This window comes from Entamoeba histolytica, genomic scaffold (assembly GCF_000208925.1).
Source record: "Entamoeba histolytica HM-1:IMSS scf_1104750516855 genomic scaffold, whole genome shotgun sequence".
NCBI lineage: Eukaryota > Evosea > Mastigamoebida > Endamoebidae > Entamoeba > Entamoeba histolytica.
The window spans coordinates 4470-24871 of NW_001915097.1; the positions used below are offsets into that span (position 1 = coordinate 4470).

At 23.4% G+C, this 20402-nt stretch overlaps 8 protein-coding genes and 1 pseudogene across 8 annotated transcripts in view, besides 3 other annotated features; 7 read left to right on the forward strand and 2 right to left on the reverse strand.

The window, feature by feature from the left end:
- Positions 1–922, reverse strand: part of EHI_038160 (1,4-alpha-glucan branching enzyme, putative) — a gene marked incomplete at its 5' end in the record, with an annotated part of 1926 nt that extends 1004 nt beyond the window's left edge. Inside the window, one exon of the mRNA XM_001914007.1 lies at positions 58–922. Coding sequence (XP_001914042.1) covers positions 58–922 — 865 coding nt within the window. The remainder of the gene's footprint in view (positions 1–57) is intronic.
- A 611-nt stretch (positions 923–1533) lies between these two features.
- Positions 1534–1923, forward strand: EHI_038270 (uncharacterized protein; the record flags this gene model as incomplete). Its single annotated transcript, XM_648613.1, has 1 exon — positions 1534–1923. One exon carries the CDS (start codon positions 1534–1536, stop codon positions 1921–1923), a length of 390 nt encoding a protein of 129 aa, XP_653705.1.
- A 498-nt stretch (positions 1924–2421) lies between these two features.
- On the reverse strand, positions 2422–5481 carry EHI_038280 (uncharacterized protein; the record flags this gene model as incomplete). The annotated part of the gene is made up of 3 exons (XM_648612.1): positions 2422–5147; positions 5239–5395; positions 5473–5481. 3 exons carry the CDS (start codon positions 5479–5481, stop codon positions 2422–2424), a joined length of 2892 nt encoding a protein of 963 aa, XP_653704.1.
- A 3529-nt stretch (positions 5482–9010) lies between these two features.
- On the forward strand, positions 9011–9364 carry EHI_038290 (annotated as a pseudogene).
- A 2293-nt stretch (positions 9365–11657) lies between these two features.
- EHI_038300 (uncharacterized protein) lies at positions 11658–12392 on the forward strand (the record flags this gene model as incomplete). Its single annotated transcript, XM_648611.1, has 1 exon — positions 11658–12392. One exon carries the CDS (start codon positions 11658–11660, stop codon positions 12390–12392), a length of 735 nt encoding a protein of 244 aa, XP_653703.1.
- A 1502-nt stretch (positions 12393–13894) lies between these two features.
- Positions 13895–14442: a repeat region.
- An 863-nt stretch (positions 14443–15305) lies between these two features.
- Positions 15306–15421: a repeat region.
- Positions 15422–15628: 207 nt separating this feature from the next.
- On the forward strand, positions 15629–15889 carry EHI_038310 (60S ribosome subunit biogenesis protein NIP7, putative; the record flags this gene model as incomplete). Its single annotated transcript, XM_001914008.1, has 1 exon — positions 15629–15889. The coding sequence occupies one exon, from the start codon at positions 15629–15631 to the stop codon at positions 15887–15889; it is 261 nt and encodes an 86-aa protein (XP_001914043.1).
- Positions 15890–15985: 96 nt separating this feature from the next.
- EHI_038320 (uncharacterized protein) lies at positions 15986–16165 on the forward strand (the record flags this gene model as incomplete). The annotated part of the gene is made up of 1 exon (XM_001914009.1): positions 15986–16165. The coding sequence occupies one exon, from the start codon at positions 15986–15988 to the stop codon at positions 16163–16165; it is 180 nt and encodes a 59-aa protein (XP_001914044.1).
- Positions 16166–16315: 150 nt separating this feature from the next.
- Positions 16316–17565, forward strand: EHI_038330 (zinc finger domain containing protein). Its single transcript, XM_648610.2, has one exon. The coding sequence runs from the start codon at positions 16369–16371 to the stop codon at positions 17020–17022; it is 654 nt and encodes a 217-aa protein (XP_653702.2). The 5' UTR covers positions 16316–16368; the 3' UTR covers positions 17023–17565.
- An 84-nt stretch (positions 17566–17649) lies between these two features.
- Positions 17650–18295: a repeat region.
- Positions 18296–19625: 1330 nt separating this feature from the next.
- EHI_038340 (uncharacterized protein) lies at positions 19626–20031 on the forward strand (the record flags this gene model as incomplete). The annotated part of the gene is made up of 2 exons (XM_646560.1): positions 19626–19781; positions 19831–20031. 2 exons carry the CDS (start codon positions 19626–19628, stop codon positions 20029–20031), a joined length of 357 nt encoding a protein of 118 aa, XP_651652.1.
- Between the last annotated feature and the right edge of the window lie 371 nt (positions 20032–20402).

Consider the following 20402-nt stretch of genomic DNA (forward strand, 5'->3'; position numbering starts at 1 on the left):
TTGATCCCCATAATGGATGTTTTCCTTGTTCTCCTGGAAGTAAATAATGTCCATCACTTCCATCAAACATATTAATTCCATCAACTACATTTGCAGATGTATGTGAATGAACAATATCTAATAATACAATAATTCCTTCTTTATGACATTCATCAATTAAATGTTTTAATGCATCAGGTGTTCCAAATCGTGATGATGCTGCAAAGAAATTTGTAACTTGATATCCAAAAGATGCATAATATGGATGTTCCATAATAGCCATTAATTGAATCGCATTATATCCAACTTTTTTACAATATGGAACAATTCTTTCTCTAAATTCATCATAACTTGCTATTTTCTTTTCTGGTGTACAAATTCCAACATGACTTTCATATATTTTTAATGCACTTGGAATTTTTGGTTTTGGTGATGTAGGAATATATGGATGTTCTGGATTATAAACAACAGCTTCCATTGATGATGTCTTAGGATTAAGAACACAATATCTATGATATGTAGGAATTCTATCTAATCGTTCTCCAGAATATGTGATACCAAATACTTTTATTTTACTTAAATGTTTAATTTTAGATTCTCCATTTTCATCTGGAATAAACCCATTGTGTGTTCCAAATTCATCACGAGTTAATTTAATAGCTGTGGCTCTATCCCAATTATTAAAATCTCCAAATAAATACATTTCTTTAAAATTAGGTGCCCATTCTCTAATACTCCATCCTTCTACTTCTTTTCCATTTTCTTTTTGTACTGTTCTATTTAATCCATATCGTTTGTATGAATTAGCAAATTCTTCTAATGATCCTTCATTATGTTCTATTTTTGAAAGAACATCAAGTGTTTTCTTTTGTCTTCCATAAATTGTTGCAGCAAATGGTTCAAGATATGGATCATCTACAATCATTTGTAATTTTGTTGACATCTTTAAATTATTTATGTTTATTATTTTCTAGATTTAATTAAATAGTTAGTGTCTATTCATATCCTTTTCTTTTTTCTTTTTTTTTTAATTTAAATACTACTGTATTCATTCGTTAATCTGCGATTCCTATCCCAAACATCAATTACTCTCTTCTACTGTTTAATAAAATCTTTTGAAACTAAAGGCAGTTTACTCTTTGGTTAAAGAACTTTATCTTTTTACAAAAAAATTCACATTATATTTTTCCTTTATTAACCAAATATTTGTTTGTATTTCTAAAAATTACTTACGTGCCTCTCTTTTCAAAAAATTGACATAGTGAAATTAAAAACCACAAATCAAAAAAAAACGAAAGTTCATTGAGAATTTTCATAGAACTATAAAAACTGAACTAATAATATATATTATTAATTTACTATTTTTTATTAAAAATAAAAAAGTTTGATGTTTCTCTTCATTTATAATTCTTTTTAATATATTTTCTAATTAAAAAAAAGAGAAAAAATTTATAAAGTATGAATAAAAGAATAGAAAAATAAATTATTTAATTTATCTTAAAAAAAAAGACATTAAAAATTTTAAAAAAGGATAATTAAAAAAAAAAGAAAAGAATGAATATTGAACATGATGAAGTTGTTAGAACAAATAATGTAATTGAAACACCCTCATGGAGTAAATTTGACCCACTTTCTGTAGAACAAACGTTATCAGAAGAAAATACAGAAGATGATATGTATGCAGAATTACATGTTCCATTTGAAGAACATGAAAGACGTCGTTATGTAATGACATCTTTGAATAATGAAGATCCATTCGTTGTTGGATTTTCTGCTATTCAATTTATGAAAATTGAACCAAAAGAAGAACTTATACATAGTTATAAATATCCACCTATTCGTCCTTTAAATCCTATCTTAGCTGATATTAATGAAATTAACTCAAAGAAATGGTCTTGTTCTGTACAAAATGGTTTTAATGTTCACTTTAAGATATTGGAATAACATTAAATAGTTATTTTGTGGAATATATAACAATTATTAATATAATGTTTTTTTTTTAATTTTTATTAAAAAATTATATAAAATTTTAATATTTAAAGAAATCTCATTAATAAAAAGTATAATTTAAAAAAATTTAAATTTCTTTTAAAGAATACTATTTGAAATTATCTTTGTATATTTAAATTAAATAAAAATTGAATTATAAACAAACATTAAAAATGAAAATAATTAAATATATTAATGAATGGTTTTATAAATAATTTTTTTTGTTAGTCAATGTAAATATCAATTAGTTTAAAAAATAACATAAACAAATGATATTTTACAAAATAGATATAAACATAACTATTAAAAAGAAAAGAATTAAATATATTATAATATAAATAATAATAATAACTATTATAATTTATTTAATTTAAATCTAATGAAAAAAAATTAAAAAATAGTTTATTTTACTATAACTTTATTTAATTTAAAATTATTTGTTAAATATTGAATTTATTTCCAATCATCAGGGAATGAAATACCACCAGACACAGGTTTAATAGTATATGACCTATTTAATCGCTTCTGTAAATTCTTTCTTCTTGGAGAAGGTTCAGCCATAATAACACCAGAGTCAGTATCCATTCCTTGGGACAATTGTAAAGAAAGTGATTGAGGTTTTCCTCTACAAACTGCTTGAATATTATGTTTATATGGGTCACAAGCTTTATGGATGACTAATTTACATCTAATACATTGGAAGCTATCTTTTTGTTTTACTGCTTTCTTACAGAAAACACATTTTGGAGCTTCTTCTACACTTGGAATAAAAGCATGAGATTTATAAGTTGTTTGAAGGAAATGTATTTGTAAGTCATCAGTACTTGCCCAGAATTGGAATATTGCAGAAGGAGGATTACCAACTTGTACTAATAACCCAGTAATTAGACTGACATCTTTATTAGTAGATAAATCGAAGGTTTGAGTAATTTCATAAGAGGTAGAATCAATAACATTTAATTGATTTGTATTTAGTCCAACCCAAACACTATTACCACATTCAATAATAAATACAACATCATCAAAATCAAATGATTTTAATATTTGTAATTTATCATTATAAACATTTAATTTCTTTAAATCTGGATAAAATGCCCATAAAGTATTATCTATTACTGAAATATGACTTGTTTTTAATTGAATTTGTTCTTCTTTTTTTAATGCTGATTTACTTTTTAAATCAAATTTACTTATTCCAGAATTTGTACATACCATTAATATATCATCTTTTACTAATAATTGTTTTCCAGCAACAGGAATTCCTTTATATTTAAGTATTTTAGTTGTAATTTTATCTTCTTTAATTGTATATCTAACAAATTCACTAGATATTAATAATAAATAAACACTATCTTTATAACTAAAGAAATCTACAATTCCTGGATGTAATGAATCTTCAAATATGATTGGTTTAAAAGTGTCTGCATTAAATATTAATATTTTACCATTTTTCAATGACACATAAAGGTATTCATTAAATATTTTCATTTTAATTATTTCTTGGTTATATGTATTTGTTGAAAGTATTTTTGTTGGTTCTTTTGCATCTACACATCTTAACCATCCAATACATGAATCATTAAAACAACTCATTGCAATATATATCTTATCTTTATATTGAACCATTCCATTTACTTCTCCTGGCATTTTTATTACATCACCTTTACTTTTTTCTACTTTTTCATGAAGTTCTATTTGTCCAACTAATTCATCAAATGCAATTGGTGTCATTGTACCTCTTTTACTTTGTGCTTTTGATCTTGAAGTAGATAAAGTTGATATTTTATCTTCTGATGGACTTACAGATGTTTTATTAAGTTCTTGTGTTGGAGTAGAAGCACCAGAGTTATCTTTACTTGATTTAAAGAATGCAACTAATGTTTCTGATCTTTTTGGTTTAACTTTATTAGGTAAAGAAGCACGACTTCCACCTTTATCTAAGAAAGCTAATGTAGGAGTTTTAGTTTTTAAATTTTCATGTAATTGAACACGAGAAGAGACAGATGAACGATGATCTGACTCATTTAATTTAATAAGTTTTTCTGATTTACCAGGAATAGTTTTAGAATTAGTAAATGGTTCAGTAACAAAACTTATATTATTTTGTAATTTATTTTCTCCATAAACTTTTTTAACATTTGGATCTAATGAATATTTTTTTGTAAAATTACAAATTGATTCAAGTAAATCAAAATATTCTAATACTTTATCATTCTTCTTTTTTAAATAATCTCCATATAACTTTGATTGTGCATAATGCATTATAAATGTTAATAATGGGATCTTTTCATTTCCTTCTAAAACACTTTTATTATTTGATGACCATTTTCTATATGAATTTTGTAATACTCTAACACAATCATCTTCTATTTTCATAAACATTCTTGGGAAATATACTTCTTCTTTAACATATCTATTTAAATCTTGAATACTTACTCTTGATACTTCTCTAAAATGTCCTTCACCACTAATTCTATTAACAATAGCTAATGCATCAACCATCATATTTTCTTGATAATTTCCATTATTAATCATTTTATTTTGTTTATTCATATTTTCTAATACTACTATTTTCTCTTTTAATTTATCACTTTCATTTTTAACTTCATCATAATTTTTTGTCACTTCTTTTAATTTATTTTCTATTTCTCCTTTTTCTTTTAACATTTTTTCTCTTTCTAATGTAAGATTTTGTGTACTTTCCATTACTTTCTTTTCTAATATATTCTTTTGTAATACTAAGTCTTCTCTATCTGTATCTCTATTTTGTACTGCATCAACTTTTTCTATTTTCATTCCTTCCATAGTAACTCTTAATAATACTTCTAATTCTCTTTTTCCTGTTAAACTTAATTGTTCATCATTCATATTTTGTTTAATGGTTTGTAATTCTTTTATTGTCTGAATATGATTTTTTGTTTCTTCATCAATTCGTGTCATTAAATCTTCTTTTTCATTTTTTAAATTTTTTAATTCTCCAATTAATTGTTTTATTGTTCCAACACATTCTTGTATTTTATTTTTTAATGACTCATTACTATCTCTTTCATCTTCTAAATCACTTTCTAGTCTACATATTCTAGCTTTATCTCTTTGTCTATCTTCTTCAACAGCATCTTTATAACTTTGTAATTGATTTTTCATTGTTTCAATCATTTTTCTATAATCAATATCATCCCCTATTTCTTGTTAACTTCTCTTTTTTTCTTTTTTAAATTCAAAATTTTTATAAATACTTTTGAATTTTCTGAAATTATAAAACCTTCAAACCTTCAGAATCTTCTTCACTTTCATAGCTTGACTCACTATATTCTCCTGTAGTTGATTTTGATTCAGAACTACTCAAACTTTCTGTATTTTGGTCTTTATCATCTTCTTCATCGCTAAATGAATCTCCAAGAAAGTGTTCTTCCTGTGGTGGCCCTTTCTATTCCATTATTTTTCCTTCTTTCTTATGGAAAAAATTTGAAAACCCTGTTTCAACGGAGTGTGGAGCAAACAAACTTCTGTCATGAAATGAACTGATAACTAAAATAAAAATAAGATATTAATTTCCTGCTATCTTTTTTCTTTTTTTTTTCTTTTGGCTCTTAAAATTATTATTTTAATTTCTCTTTCTATATATTTTTCTTTATTTATAAATATTATTTTGTTTTATATACCATTTTATTTTCTTAGTGTAAATAAGTTATTTATTGTTTATTGAAGTTTCTTGTTTCTTTTTTTTTATTTGACAACATTACAGATCATACAAAACAAGTCTTTAATAAAAGAGTATTTGTAGAATATTAAAAATATCATAACTCAAAACTATCATGGGGATAAAACCATATTATACAAAAAAATACAATAACTTAAAATTTTAAATATATGAAATAATCCTAAATATTGTTTTAAGAAAAAAGAGAATAATTTCTTAATTAACAGAGGTTCATACTTATTTTACAGTTTATTTATCTTTAACAATTTATTATATTTATAGTATATTGATATTTGGTTGATTCTCAATTTGTTTATCTATATATTTTTATTATTACTTCTAACATTATTATTTATATAACTTAGTACTATGGAATATTTCTTAATGGTATTTTATAGACTCATTTCAATAAATGAATTATGTTTATATCTTCTTGATATTATTTTTTATTATTTCTCATTCAAATATGATATGTTCTTTTTGAATAAAACACTACCTTCTATGTATTTTTGATGGTAGTTTTGTCTTTGTCTTTTTAATTTTTTATATTGTATTAATACTTTATCTGCTTTTTTTTAAATAATCTTTTCTTAATGATTTTATATTCTCTTTTCTTTTATTTATTGTTTGTTTGTTTTTGCTTTTAGTTTCTTTTGATATTATTTATATCTTATTTATACTCCATGACACTTCTTTTTATTGTTATAATTTCTGTCATGTCTTTAAAATTACTGTTAAAACTTTTGAGGTGATAAATGGAATGAATTAATGAGTCATATAATTCAAAATATTGTCGTAGGTTTCATGATGTATTAAGATCATCAATTGTTATGGTAGGACTATTCTATTATTTTCAATACAAACAATACCTATTCTAATTTATTTGTCTATCTGTTATATTTATTAATTGATATAAAATTTACTATCTTTGTTATAATTTATTTTTTTTTTGTAATAATTTACATTTTTATATATTTTAAAGTAGTTTTAAAGTAGATTAATTATTTTTGATGCTTTTATTGAAATGCTTATTTCTTTTATTCCAATTTTATTAGATATTATTATTTTATTCAGAATAATGTATTAGTATCTTTATTTTGGGGGTATTTTTTTCTGAAATTGAGAAAATTTTTTATTTTTAAGAAAATTGTTTGCAAGAATTGTTTAAATAATATTTGAATTTGGATGAATGATATTTTATTTCACTAGAAATTGAATAATCATTGAAGTTAATAAAAATTGTATTTAATCAGTAATTGAAATGAATAAGGACTTTTTATTAGTTACTTATAAATGTTAAAAAATAATTGTTGAAGGAAGTGTTATTGAAGTAATATTATGACAGAATATGAATAAATAAAAAATAAGAATATAAAATAACAAATAAAATATTTCATAGTCACGATGACACAACTACAATAATCAACTATAATTTACTTTCATTTATTTGAACTGATAATGCTTAATATGTAGAAGCATAACTATGATTTGTACTTTAATGCATTAGTTTATCAAATGTTTTAATATCATTTAATTTCTGGTAGTATCATATTTTCATACATTTCTTTTGTTGTTGAAACTCTATATTTTTTATGACTTCAATTTTCTTTCTCTTTTAGTTATGTTTAATGCTCTACTTCATATTATTTTATTTATTTAAATATTCTTCCATTTTAATTTCCCAATATTTATTATATTTATGAAATAATTCAACAGTATGAAATATTTGTCTTGAATAATGATTTGATGATATGGATTAAAATAAAATTGTGTAGTATCACATTTAAACATTTTAATATCAATTTCTTCATTATTACAAACATCTACATTATCAAAATATATTATTACTATTATTATTTCATTGTATCTCAACTCCATTTCTTTTTGAATCATTTCTAATTACTTATGATTTGTTACTTATATTTATGTTATATTTCCGTGTTATAAAATAACTTCTTAGATAATATACATATTGTTTAATTTTCAAACTAAATATTATTGTTATAATAATTATGGTTTTATTGCAATAATGTTTATCTTAACAAGATTACATTTCAATCAGTAATTCTATATTAATCAATAAAATATAATACAATAACTAGTATGCTTTGTTTTTACAAATGTTGAATATTTATGGTTGTGACTTATACACCGTTTAATTCATAATTTATGTTGTGGTGAAATAAATTGATAAATTTATTTAGCTTTATATTTCTTTATTTCAATATTATTTAATATGTGATATTCACATTTATATTATTTATTAAATTTATTTATATTTTAACGTGTTCATTTATTCATTTATCAGTATTGATATAAATTATTAGTGTTTATATGTATTTTTGTTATAGTAATATCAACTTTTTAAAATAGAGTATATGTTATTCTTTAATTTGTTCATATTTTGTTGTGTTATTTTATTAGCAATAGATGCAATTCATTATAAAAATAATGTCAACTATTATTAAATTTGTTTACATTGTATTTTATTGTTACTTTTAATTTATTCATACCATACTATAAAATAAATTCACTAGATTTTATCATTCTATTTTTCATATATTTTTCTTCATTTTTCACTCTATTAACCAATTTTGAATTATGCTTTATCTACCAACTATGTTATAATATAAAATCATTCATTTGCAAATTCTAATTTATAACGAACTTATTAATCAAAATTAAAACAACATTTGTTTAATATAATATCATCTTCTTTCATTTTATTATTTGTTTTACTTACAACACTTATCATCTATTCATAACATCAATACAACAAATAACAATTTTAATATTAAATTGAGAACTTCTTTATCTTTATGAATTAATCTAATCACATATGATTTCTATTAATCATTTTATTATTGTAAGATTATTATTGGTATTTGTATAATTATTGCTTATTTAATAAGAATAACTAAATTATAAATCAAATTCTTCAATAATGAAGTAATTACACCAATTATAATAATGATTCTCTTCTCATTAACAACTAATATGAGTCAACAACTCAATAAAATAGTCATCACAATATTCTTTACAATAATAACTTAAAGTGGTTAATTAAAATATTGATGAAAGTCCAAAAGATAAATAAGAATAGGAAAATATCATAGTTAAAGAATAAGATAATTAATCCTTAATGATTTGTATTGAATAACATAAAACATGCTGTCGATGATAATACGATTGAATAACATATCTATTGAATAAACGTGTAACTAAAGAATATCTAAAACATATTGTCTTCCTACAATAACTAACAGTCTTAATGACATTATTCAATAACAAATATCACATATAAAAGGTTTATTTAGTACAAAGTAATGAGAGAAATACAAGACAAACCTTTATTATATCCAGACACTTATGTATTTTTGTTGTGTTATTCTATTGAAAGTCAAGTGTCATGTGAAAGTGTTCAAAGTTATTGAATGTCAGAACTAAAGACATATGATCCTAAACACTATATTGTTCTTGATGAAACTGAAATTGATTTATTAGAAATTAATAAAAAAGAATCTGAGATAATCTCAACAGAACAAGAATAAGAAATATGTGAAGAAATTTGTTCGTATAATGTTATTGAAGTACTTGCATTGAATGAAACTAATGGAGATGATATATTTGATCATGTCATAGAAACACATAATACTCATATAAATATGGTTCAAAAACAATGACAATAATCAGTGTTGTATTTACGAATTACCAATTTTCATATTACTATATAGTAAGTTATCACAACCTAATACAAAGAATGATTATAAATATTAAAGAGTGGAACTAATGCACAACATTAAATATCCCATTCTCATATTATGAAAAGAAGAAAAACAAATTTTTGAGTTTATTACCAACAAAAATAAGTTATCTGAGAATAGTTTGAACGTCAACTTTGACACGACAAACTTGTTTTCTTGTGTGTTGAGAAAAAAATTAAATGAGTAGTGTAGTAGTTTTGCAAACAAACCAAATAACTTAATGATTTTTAACAAGTTTTTTAATAATAATCACTACCTAAGTTTCACTCATTAATCCTATCTCTAACACTACAACTATCAAGAATAAACAATCCTGACATAAGCAAAATGCTAAAATTCCTAATAGTTTGGAAGAATTTTTAGATTCAATTAAAAACAAGATACTTTAATAATTACCATCTTTTTGAATAAAAATTGTAAAAGAAAATTATAACTCATTAGACAATTAGAATCAACACATAATGAAAAATACTTTTATTAATATTTCAAAGGATAACACAAATTAATCATTAATAGAAAAAAATTGATAATAAGAATATGTCTTTACTCCTTTATTTTTCTTAACAAGAAGCTTAAATATTATAACTCTTATTTATTTTCATAAGGAATAAAGTTTTATATATACTGAAAATACTTTCTTTATATAGATCTTTAAAACCTTTTTAAAAGATTTCTTTGTTTTTAAAATTTTTGAATATTTTAAATTGAAAATATTACACAACTCAATTAACTCAAACATTATTCGTTTAAATTTCATATGAACTTGAATTTATTAGTTATAATCAAAAAAATAAAAAGAATAATAGTTAATTCTATAATGTGCCTATGAAAATTTATACCAAATAAAAAGTAATAACAAACACTCTTATTATCTTTTCCTTAAAAAAATATTCTTCCATTTTTTTTAAATAAGAGACAAAATAAAACAGATTTGTTGGTATAAAACTGATTAAAGACATAACTCCATTTAATTTATCCTAATTCTTTTTCAAGAAGAAAATTGTTTGGGAATGAGACATATAACGAAAAGATAAGATCCTCTGGTGGTGGTAATTTAATTTATTATTAGACATTCAAAAAGAAAAGTAAAAAAACTGCCACAAAGGTATTTACATTGTAACCAACACCCTCTTATTAAATCTCACTATAAGGAAAAATAAGAAAAAGAAATAATTGTTTTTAATGGCTTCACCAAAAATACTCAATGACAATGAACAACTTTGAACGGAACAAGTCACTAAATAACCTGTATTAATTAATTCTTTTTTCATACATTCAGGATAAATATTCTTTGATAATTTAATAGAAACAAATTACATGATGATTAATTAACTTGTAATTAATAAGGAGAAAAACATTAAACTTCAAACAGAAGTTCCAAATAGAAAAAATTTAATAATATGATTTAACTCAGAAAAAGAATTATAAAAGAATATTGAATATGAAACTATCATGATTTATTAAAAAATAAATAGAATAAACGAAAAAAGAAAGAAAAGAAAATAAAGAATGTTTAGAAGAAGATGTTTAAATGAAAATAACATTATAACATTATAATATTAAAACAAGAATTAAGAGGGGGTTATGGCTATATAAAAACTGTAGATAAACGGAATAAAGATACTTTAAGATAGTCAATGTTTTCTAAGGTTAATTAGATCAAATAAATGAATTTATAAATTCTATTTATTAATAGTATTTAATTTATTTTATTATAATATCCGTCTTCTTATTTTTTTATAATTCAATAAAAGATACTTGTTTCATTCATAATCTAAAAACTATAACAATATTCTATTATTAATAATTTATTGTATTACTTTTAGTTTACCTCATTTTTATATCTTTCAATTTTCTATTTGTTTGAGAACTTTTTCATGAAAAGAAAACTAAAACAACATTACGAATAATACATGAGCTGAAAAACAAAGAAAGAGGTCTCTAGAAGGTGATGAAAATGAAGCAATTTAAAACTATTATTTATGTTTTTGATGAACAAACTAAGTGATGGCAAATATAGTACTTAATTTTGAATCTTCAACAACCTAAAACTCCATTCCACAAATAGTTTGTGAGGCGTTTCAAAATAGGAAATTAATTCAAGTGAAAGAATTTAAGAATATAATAACTTTTCTCTTATTTTTTGAAGATACTTCCAAAAGAAACGAATAAACTATTTCTCATACTACGAAATAAAAACTTAAAAAAAAGAATTATTAATTAGAATGAGCTGCATCATTAGTAGAGCATTGTCAAGATCAAAAAAAGCTTTGTCCACCGCACTTCTTGTATCATTGATTGTTAATGAAGGTGGAAGGATGACTTTTTCCAAATCAAAGCAAAGTAATTACGCACTGAAAGTACTTGTTGGGAAAAAGCTTGTTATGAAAGAAACAAAATATGACTCAGCATCGTTTTCTAAATTTTCACAGCTCCTTTGTTTAAACCTTCATGCACTTGTTAATGATGCTAAACTGAGGAAAGAAAGGGTTGTTACTATAACAAAGTCAATGCTAAAAAATGAAATATGTGATGAGTCGTATCTTCCTTGTGATAGGTTTCCGTCTAAGTCTTCTCAAATAAACGAATGCAGAAATAGAGAAGCTTCCTTTTCCAATGCACTTGCTTGGATTTTATTAAGTAAAGGATATTCATTACAACTAGGAATAAATGCTTTAAAAGAATCATTAAAAGTAATACACTTCTATGTATGGGATTCCGCAATTACTCCAAATGGTAGAAAAATTGTAATTAAAGAAGAAGAATTTTTTCTCAAACAATTAATTAATCATGTCCAAAAGAAACAAGGAAGTACTAACTACTCTTCAGTATCAATAGATAAACTGGAGGTATGTGCATTTAGTACTAGATCATCTTTTTGTGTCTTCACTCCTGTAGAAAAAAGCCAATTCTCTGTCTCTTATCCTTTCAACTGCTACTCACATCCATTTGTTTGCTGAAATTAATTCATGTACTACATGAAATTAATTTATAATAAAAGCAAGCATGTTTTATTTATAACTAAATTTCAGTAAGTTTTTTATGTTAGAATGTAACTACATTAAAATTATATTTTTATATCGTAAACGTTTTTAAACTATCGCAAATACATAGTAAAAATAAAGTAAAATAATATAAATGTTATTTTTCCAAAATAAGTATGCGTTCTATTATTTCTTAACGATCAGTTAAAGCAATATGTGTAAGTACGATGACTATAAAAACTTATCGCTTTTTGTTTTGTATCTGTTTTAAAACTATTTTTAAATTATTTGTTAATTGTAAGGTTTGAGGTAAAAATAAAAAGAACAAAAAAAAAAAAAAAAAAGAATTTAAATCCAATACCAAGGAAATAAACATTTTTATGGTATTATTAATGAGAGTTAGTCAGTAAATTAAATATGAATAATTTATTTTTATAAATAACTTGACTTAATAATTTTTTTATTTATCTCTAATGAACAAAACCTTTGGTATTGCGTTTGCATTACTAAATCAAGTCAAGAAAATTCATTTTTAGTAAGTGATATGTATTATTCTCAATTAAAAATTTTGTGTAACTCTAAAACAATATTATAACATTTATTTCTTTTTTACATATATCCCCTTGCCAAATTAAAGCCTCAACTAAAGTTTATTGTTTTAATTAATCAATATGTTAAACTATAAGCTAATTTATCTCATCTTTAAAAAGTAACTCCTGATTGATTTATAAATATTTTAATTTTGATTAACAATATTGAATAAATATTATATAATGCGATTATATATAACGCATATTTTGTGTAAGTATTGTGTAATAAGATATAATGAGACTTGTGTTAAGCCAAGAGACTAAATAAATATTATTAAGTTTAATATAATGTTGTTGTTAAATAAACAATAAGATAGAAATGAATAAAACATGTAACATATATAAAATCAAAATCATGGAATAAATAACGTCTAAATATAAAGGGTTGATACCAAATGATGCATAGGAATGTTTGAACTAAAAGAAGAAAGTACTGATGTTTACATGTGTTAATATTACAACTGATAAATTAAAAGAAAATATAACTAAGTCATATTCATCAAAAGACATAAAACTTCATAATGTTTTTGGAATGAATTATAAATTAAATTTATTAAGTAATTAGTTAAATAACTAATAAAATATATAAAATAAATAATTAAAAAGGCGAATGAGGTGTTTGTTTATTCAATGGTTTAATGTTAAAATATAATATATTAAAAAAAGAAGTCTATAAAAATTATTGCCTACTAATACTGTTATAACTTAATTTTATTTTCTAGTAACTGATAAATTAATGAATGTTATTTATTTCATACATTAAAATATTACAATATTGTAGTACCTTTAAAAAGTCATATATACCTCTATTTTTCTTTCATTGTTTCATATATTACAATAATTATTAATAATTGTATAACATCAGTTTTATTCATCAAATAAAATAAAATAAAAAGTAGTTAATTAAGTATTAATAGAATTTTCATCTATTCTTCCTAGCTCAGGGGAGACTAATCCCATCCCTGAGCTTATTAAAAAAGAGTAATCTCTTTGTTAAACCTATTCTTTATGTTTTTCTTGCAAAATGAGGAAAGCACTTCTTTGTTTTATTTCTTCTTATTAAGGTTTTTCAAACTTCTTCTGCTTATTTCTTCTTTTTAAGCCTTTGTTTGTTTTCTGCCTTAATTTTAAGGAATTTCATTTTTCTTATTTTATGAATGGAAGAAGGAATCATTTTATTACTACTGTATTACTTTGACTAATCTTCTTTTTAGTCTTACTTTGACTAATCTTCTTTTAGTCATACCCACACTTCAGTAGATTCTTATATTACATCCACGTAATATTCTACTGTATTCTCTTGCTGCACCCTTTGCACCATTCCCTAATACATTCCTAATTCAAAGGCACCGTCATAACCAGATAATAACTGGGAGAGTCGAAGAATGAATTTGTACTAGGGTTTATGTGTGGTGTTTCAGACGTGCCACCTTCGATCTCGTTTTATTCATCAAATAAAATGGACAATAAATTTTTAAATCAAGTAGTGGTAATGCATTTTCATTAATATGTTAAATAGTATTAATTCATTATGGAAGAAAAGTCCAATATTAAATTTTCATGCAACACTAAAATATTTATATACCATTTTTCATTTTTTAGTTCCATACTTTTATATCCTAAAATAAATATTTTAATTTTGATGGAATTCGAAATACAACATTTATTTAAAAAAACAGTAATTAGTAGTAATAAATATAGACGATAATATAAAGGATAAAATTACTGAAAACAAAAGTCAATTAACATTATCCAATAACTGTCGTAAAAAATTAGATAGATATAATTAAGTAATTAATTAATAAAAGTACATTACTTGCATGATAATAGTAATAATAGTTAAAGAACTTCAATAATATTGAAGTTTCTTTAAACTCAATAAAATTATTAGCAGAAATAATATAAAAATTGGTGGTAATAATACCATTGTCAATAAATAATATACTTAGTTATTGGTTATATTTCTTTTTTTTATAATTTAGTTCGTCTTATATAAATAGGAATAATTTAAAAATTCATATAATTTAGCATTATTCACTTTATTTACATTAAAATTTATAAGAGAGACTTTGTTATTATTCTTGATTGAAGACATCAGCAATAGCTTTTTAACAAGCTTGGATTAATAGAATATAACGTTTGATATAATAGTTTTTATAAAATATCTTAACACTATTAGTTTAATTATTAGAATGACTATTTTACAATACAAGTTCAAGTAAGAAAATAATTTTGTTGTTTCAATCAAGAATTTTATTGCGTGTAATTAATGAAAGAAAATAGATTAGTGAATGAGACGAAAAGAAAAAAGGTCAATTAATAGAATATCCACAATTCGATTTACTTCAAATTGAGAGGTGAGTATTTGAATTGATTCAATAAAGAGTATTAGTGGTGTAGAGTTTAATGCAAACAAATGGTTAGAATGTTCATCATAGGATATATCACAAGAAATGAGATGAAAAGAAAGACAAGAAAGAAAATTGTGGGATAAATTACAAAAAAAGAAAAAACAAGAAATAGAAGGAAGAAAAAAAAGAAGAAAAACCCCTTTAAAAAAACAACAGAAATAAAAACAACTGAAAAGCAAAAGAGAGAAGTGAGGAATGAGACCTTTAACTGATGAAGAAACAAAATCATTTTTTTGAGAAACTAGCGAAGTACATTGGCAGAAACATTCGATTTTTAATAGACAACGAAAATGAAGAGTATTGTTTTAGATTACAAAAGGATAGAGTTTATTATGTGAGACTTAGTATTGCAGAACAAGCTACCACAATTGGAAGAGAGAATTTATTATCACTTGGCACATGTTTTGGGAAATTCACTAAAACAGGGAAATTTAAACTTCACATAACTGCATTACCATATTTAGCACAATAATGTTCATGTAAAATATGGGTAAAACCAGAAGCAGAAACATCATTTTTATATGGAAATCATTTAGTCAAAAACGGAATAAGTAAAATAACAGACAACATGGCAAGAAACATAGGATGTGTTATGTTTAATGAAAATGATATTGCAAATGGATTTGGAACAACAGCATGTTCTTCAGTTGAATATTCTCGAATAAGTGCAACAGGGATTGTCTGTTATAATCAAGGAGAATTAGGAGAATATTTAAGAGAAGAAGATACAATGATGGTTCAGAATTAAATAAGAAAAAGTGATAAATAACAATCTTGAATGAAAAACAATTTTATTTTTGTTAAATTTTTTTATGTTTTGTTTTTTCATTATTTTAATTTTCTGGTTTTCTTTTCTTAAATAAAAATTACTTATTTTATTTTTTTATTGAATAGATAAATCAAAATAAATTCATCACCATCTTTTATTTTAAAAATAATTGTTTATAAAGAATGGAACAACCTCAACACAATTCACTTAGTATGATAGAACAATTACAAAATAAGAATAGCAATAATTCTATTAGTACTATTGAAGAAAAAGAAGAAACACAAGACAACCAAAAAGAAATACCGGAAGAAAAAGAAGAAAAAACTGAAGATGTAGAAAAGTCAACGAAAGAAACGGGGCAAAACCAATTTGAATGTTTGATTTGTCTTGACACAGCACAAAATGCAGTTGTTACACAATGTGGACATATGTTTTGTTGGGAATGTTTACGAGAATGGCTTACTCGACAAGAGACATGCCCTATTTGTAAATCAAAAGTTACAGTTGATTCAGTTATTCCAATATACAATTCTACAACCACAAACGACCCACGTGGAGCACCTCGTCCTCAAGGACATTATACTCAACCACCACCTGCTCCTCAGCCAAACCCATTTTTACCATTTTTTCCTGGTGGAGTTGGTGGGAATATAGCAACTTTTGCCATTGGATTTGGATTTCCTGGGATGTTTAATGTTAATGTTTTTGGAGGTAATGTGCCTCAAGAACAATTAACGCCAGAACAAATACAACAAAGAAAATTCCAAAAATACCTTATTTTAGCATTTGCTCTACTTCCATTAGTAATTCGAATTATCGCATTCCTCTTCTGTTAAGAAGAGTCAAAAATTAATGGCATGTTTTATATCGTCCAAATGGCAGTATTTAGTTACAACGAAGTTTTAATTCTGGGTTTATTTTTTTAAATGAAATATAACAGAACCAACCAAACCAATTTCATAGTCTGATGCTTTCAATGTTTGTATTGAGAGTTTTTGGTAAGGGGATATTAAACAAAGTCAATTAGTTTAATTACTGTTAGTGAATTTTATATTGTTGTAGATAAATGTTTGGTGAGTGTTTTCTTTTATGTAAACCATGCATCTGATCAATTTTTATTTTCAAATAGCCAAATCACTTCAATTAACATTGTTTTTTGTTATAAATAAAAATTAGAGTTTAAATAGCCAACTTACCTTTTAATTTTATGGGTTATTTGTTGATGAAAAATAATATAATAATACTTGATATTTATTACCTTGGAATATATTGTACCTAATGCTTTATAACTAACATTATACTTTATTAATTATGTAATGTGCTATTCCAATATAAAAATTAGTGTTTTTGTTTTTATTCTCTTCAATAAATACACTGTGAAAAAGTATTGACTTTGTTGCCTCTATGATAATTGTTTGTTATAATTTTTTACAATATTTACTTTATTGTAACTTTTAGAGATGAGATTCGAAGATGGCACGTCAGAGACACCACATGAAACCCTAAAATAATCCCATGCTTCGAATCTCCCAGTTATCGTCTGGTCATGACGTGCCTTTGGTGAGATAATATCTATTCAACACTAACTGTTTATTGTTATTAATATTTATTAGAAGTGATTATTATAAAAGATTATTATTCATTAACGTGTATTGTTATTCATTAACGTGTATTGTTATTCATTATTAATTATAAGGATTATTATTTACTAAGGGAGTATTACATATTAAGAATTATCATTTATTAAAGAAGACGCATATATAATTGATATTGTTGCACAAAAATTAAACATAAGGATATTATCAAGGAATAGGGTTTCTTTAAGGGGTGTCGAAGGTAAAAGGAGATGAGCTATAACAGTATGTTATGGATATACTCTCCTTAAAACAACAATATAAAGAATGAGAAATATTATATTACTCATTAAAATCAAAATAAAAGTCAGGCAGCAACTTAATTGAGGAACCATTTAAGTCGAGCATGCTTGCAAAAACTTTATTTCAATAGAAATAAAGCGTGTTGAAGAAACTGATTCGCTCACTTCTCAACATGATGAAAAACCTAAAAAATAAGGTTAATCATAATTGATTCCTTTTTTTTTTTTTTTTTTTATTGTAACTTTTAGAGATGTGTTTTTGATTTGTTCAACAACCAAGTGATTTTTCTCATCAAATAATTTCACAGACTTTTTATTCTTCCAAAAACAAATATCTAAAAATAAACAATATTTGTGTTATTTTTAACAAAAATGAATCTAATAATAGAATTTAATGTATTAAAGAAAATGAAGAAATGAATGTGTTAGTTAAAGGATGATAATACAAGTCATTTATAATTAATATTTGTTGCGTCATTTTGATTCTCTCTTATAATAGTAAATTATTTTTCTACATTTTAATTAATTTAACATAAAAATATTAATTTATACATATTATTTGTTGATAAAATAATTATATAAAAAAATTTGTGGAAATATATTCCTAATAGATGATATAAACCTTTTCACATATCAGAAAATACAATAAAATAATTAAATCAAGTTTTATTAAAACAATTTTATGAACAAAATATAGTACAAATATTTTTTCATTGAAGCTATTGTTACACTTTGACTAATTTTCAGTTAGATAAGTTAATTATATTTATTATATTCACAAAATAATTATTCTCCATTGAGAACAATTGATTTAATAAGAAATATTTAAACAGCAATTAATACATGAAATGTATATTCTTATGTATATTAGTTAATGATAAGTTAACTTGGCATGTTATTAATAAATTATTCTTTGGTTTAATGTTTTTTTATAAAATAACCTTAAAGCAGATATGGTACATAATGAAAAATGCAGATATTGTACTAATAATGTGTTATCTATATAATATATCACTAGTATATGAAGTGATATAAGTTTGATATATACAATAATATATCTTCAAAAAAAAAAAAACAAAAGAAAATATATATCAATGATAATGCTACAGTAAAGAATGAAAGTGTAATGATAACACTGCAAATAGGAAAAGTAAATATAAAAATAATAAAAGAAAATACAAAAAAAAACACATAAAGATGAGATACGTAGAGATTATTCTAGTTATGATAAGTATTTTATTGTTTATTCATAAACTATCAATTAAAATAGAAATAGATAATAAACATCATAACAATAATAAGGATATTAAAAACAACTAAATGAAATAAATTAAGTCTACAAATATAACAACAATAATTTTGATGACACAAACACTTAGTTAAATATCAAAACAATATCAAAGTAACACAAAAAGTGATAAAGAAATTAACACTAATTTTAATAAAGTAATATCTTAAAACCATAAAAATGGATAATATTTAAGTAAGAGTTATTAATTAAATTATTTTAATTGCTTTATAAAACACATTTTATGTATTGAAAAAAACTAAAAAAAAACAGAAATGGATATTACTAAAGAATTCCACAAAGTGGCATTTGATTGTTTTAAAGAAGGACATAAAGAATGTAATGAAAATGAATTAAAAGTTATGTTTGAAAACGAGTGTATTTACAAACAAGAAACAAAGGATAGTTTCAATGAAATTATCAAAAATATTGTTTGTTTATCATTTTTTAGAAGAAATAATAAATATTCATCATTTGTAGGAAATGGAAATTGACAAGAAAATAGAAATGGAAAATCAAATAATTCTTGACATGGTAACAGGGTTGGTTGATATCAACACATTCTCAGAACAACAATCACTCGGAGAACAACTAACACAATGGTCTAAGCAAATGAATGAAAAAATTATTTCTTCTTTTGAAACTTACAGTTTGTTTACGACACAAACAACATCTCATTAAGACTAATGACTTAACTCCTAGAAAATAATAACAAAAATAAAGTCTTCAATATCAAACATTACACTATAGTTATAGACCAACTCAAAGACAAAATTCAGAAACTTCAAAAGAAAAATAACAACCAAATGAAAGTGATTTGGAACATTCTTAATATGAACAGTGAATTACTCTTCCAGTTACATCCAGAGTTATTGAATAATGAAAAGACACATGTTGAAGATAATAAAAAAGAACAACAAGAAGAGAGTATAAATGAACCAGAAATTATAGAAGAACAAAAAAGAAATAACAAATCAGTTACACATGAGCAAACAGTTAAAGACACACCAGTCAAGCTAAACGCATCAATTTTTGATGACTTTGATAGTGAT

Excerpts from the sequence above, each read along its gene's own strand:
- EHI_038330 (XM_648610.2), top strand. The coding sequence starts at position 16,369 with ATGGAACAACCTCAACACAATTCACTTAGTATGATAGAACAATTACAA.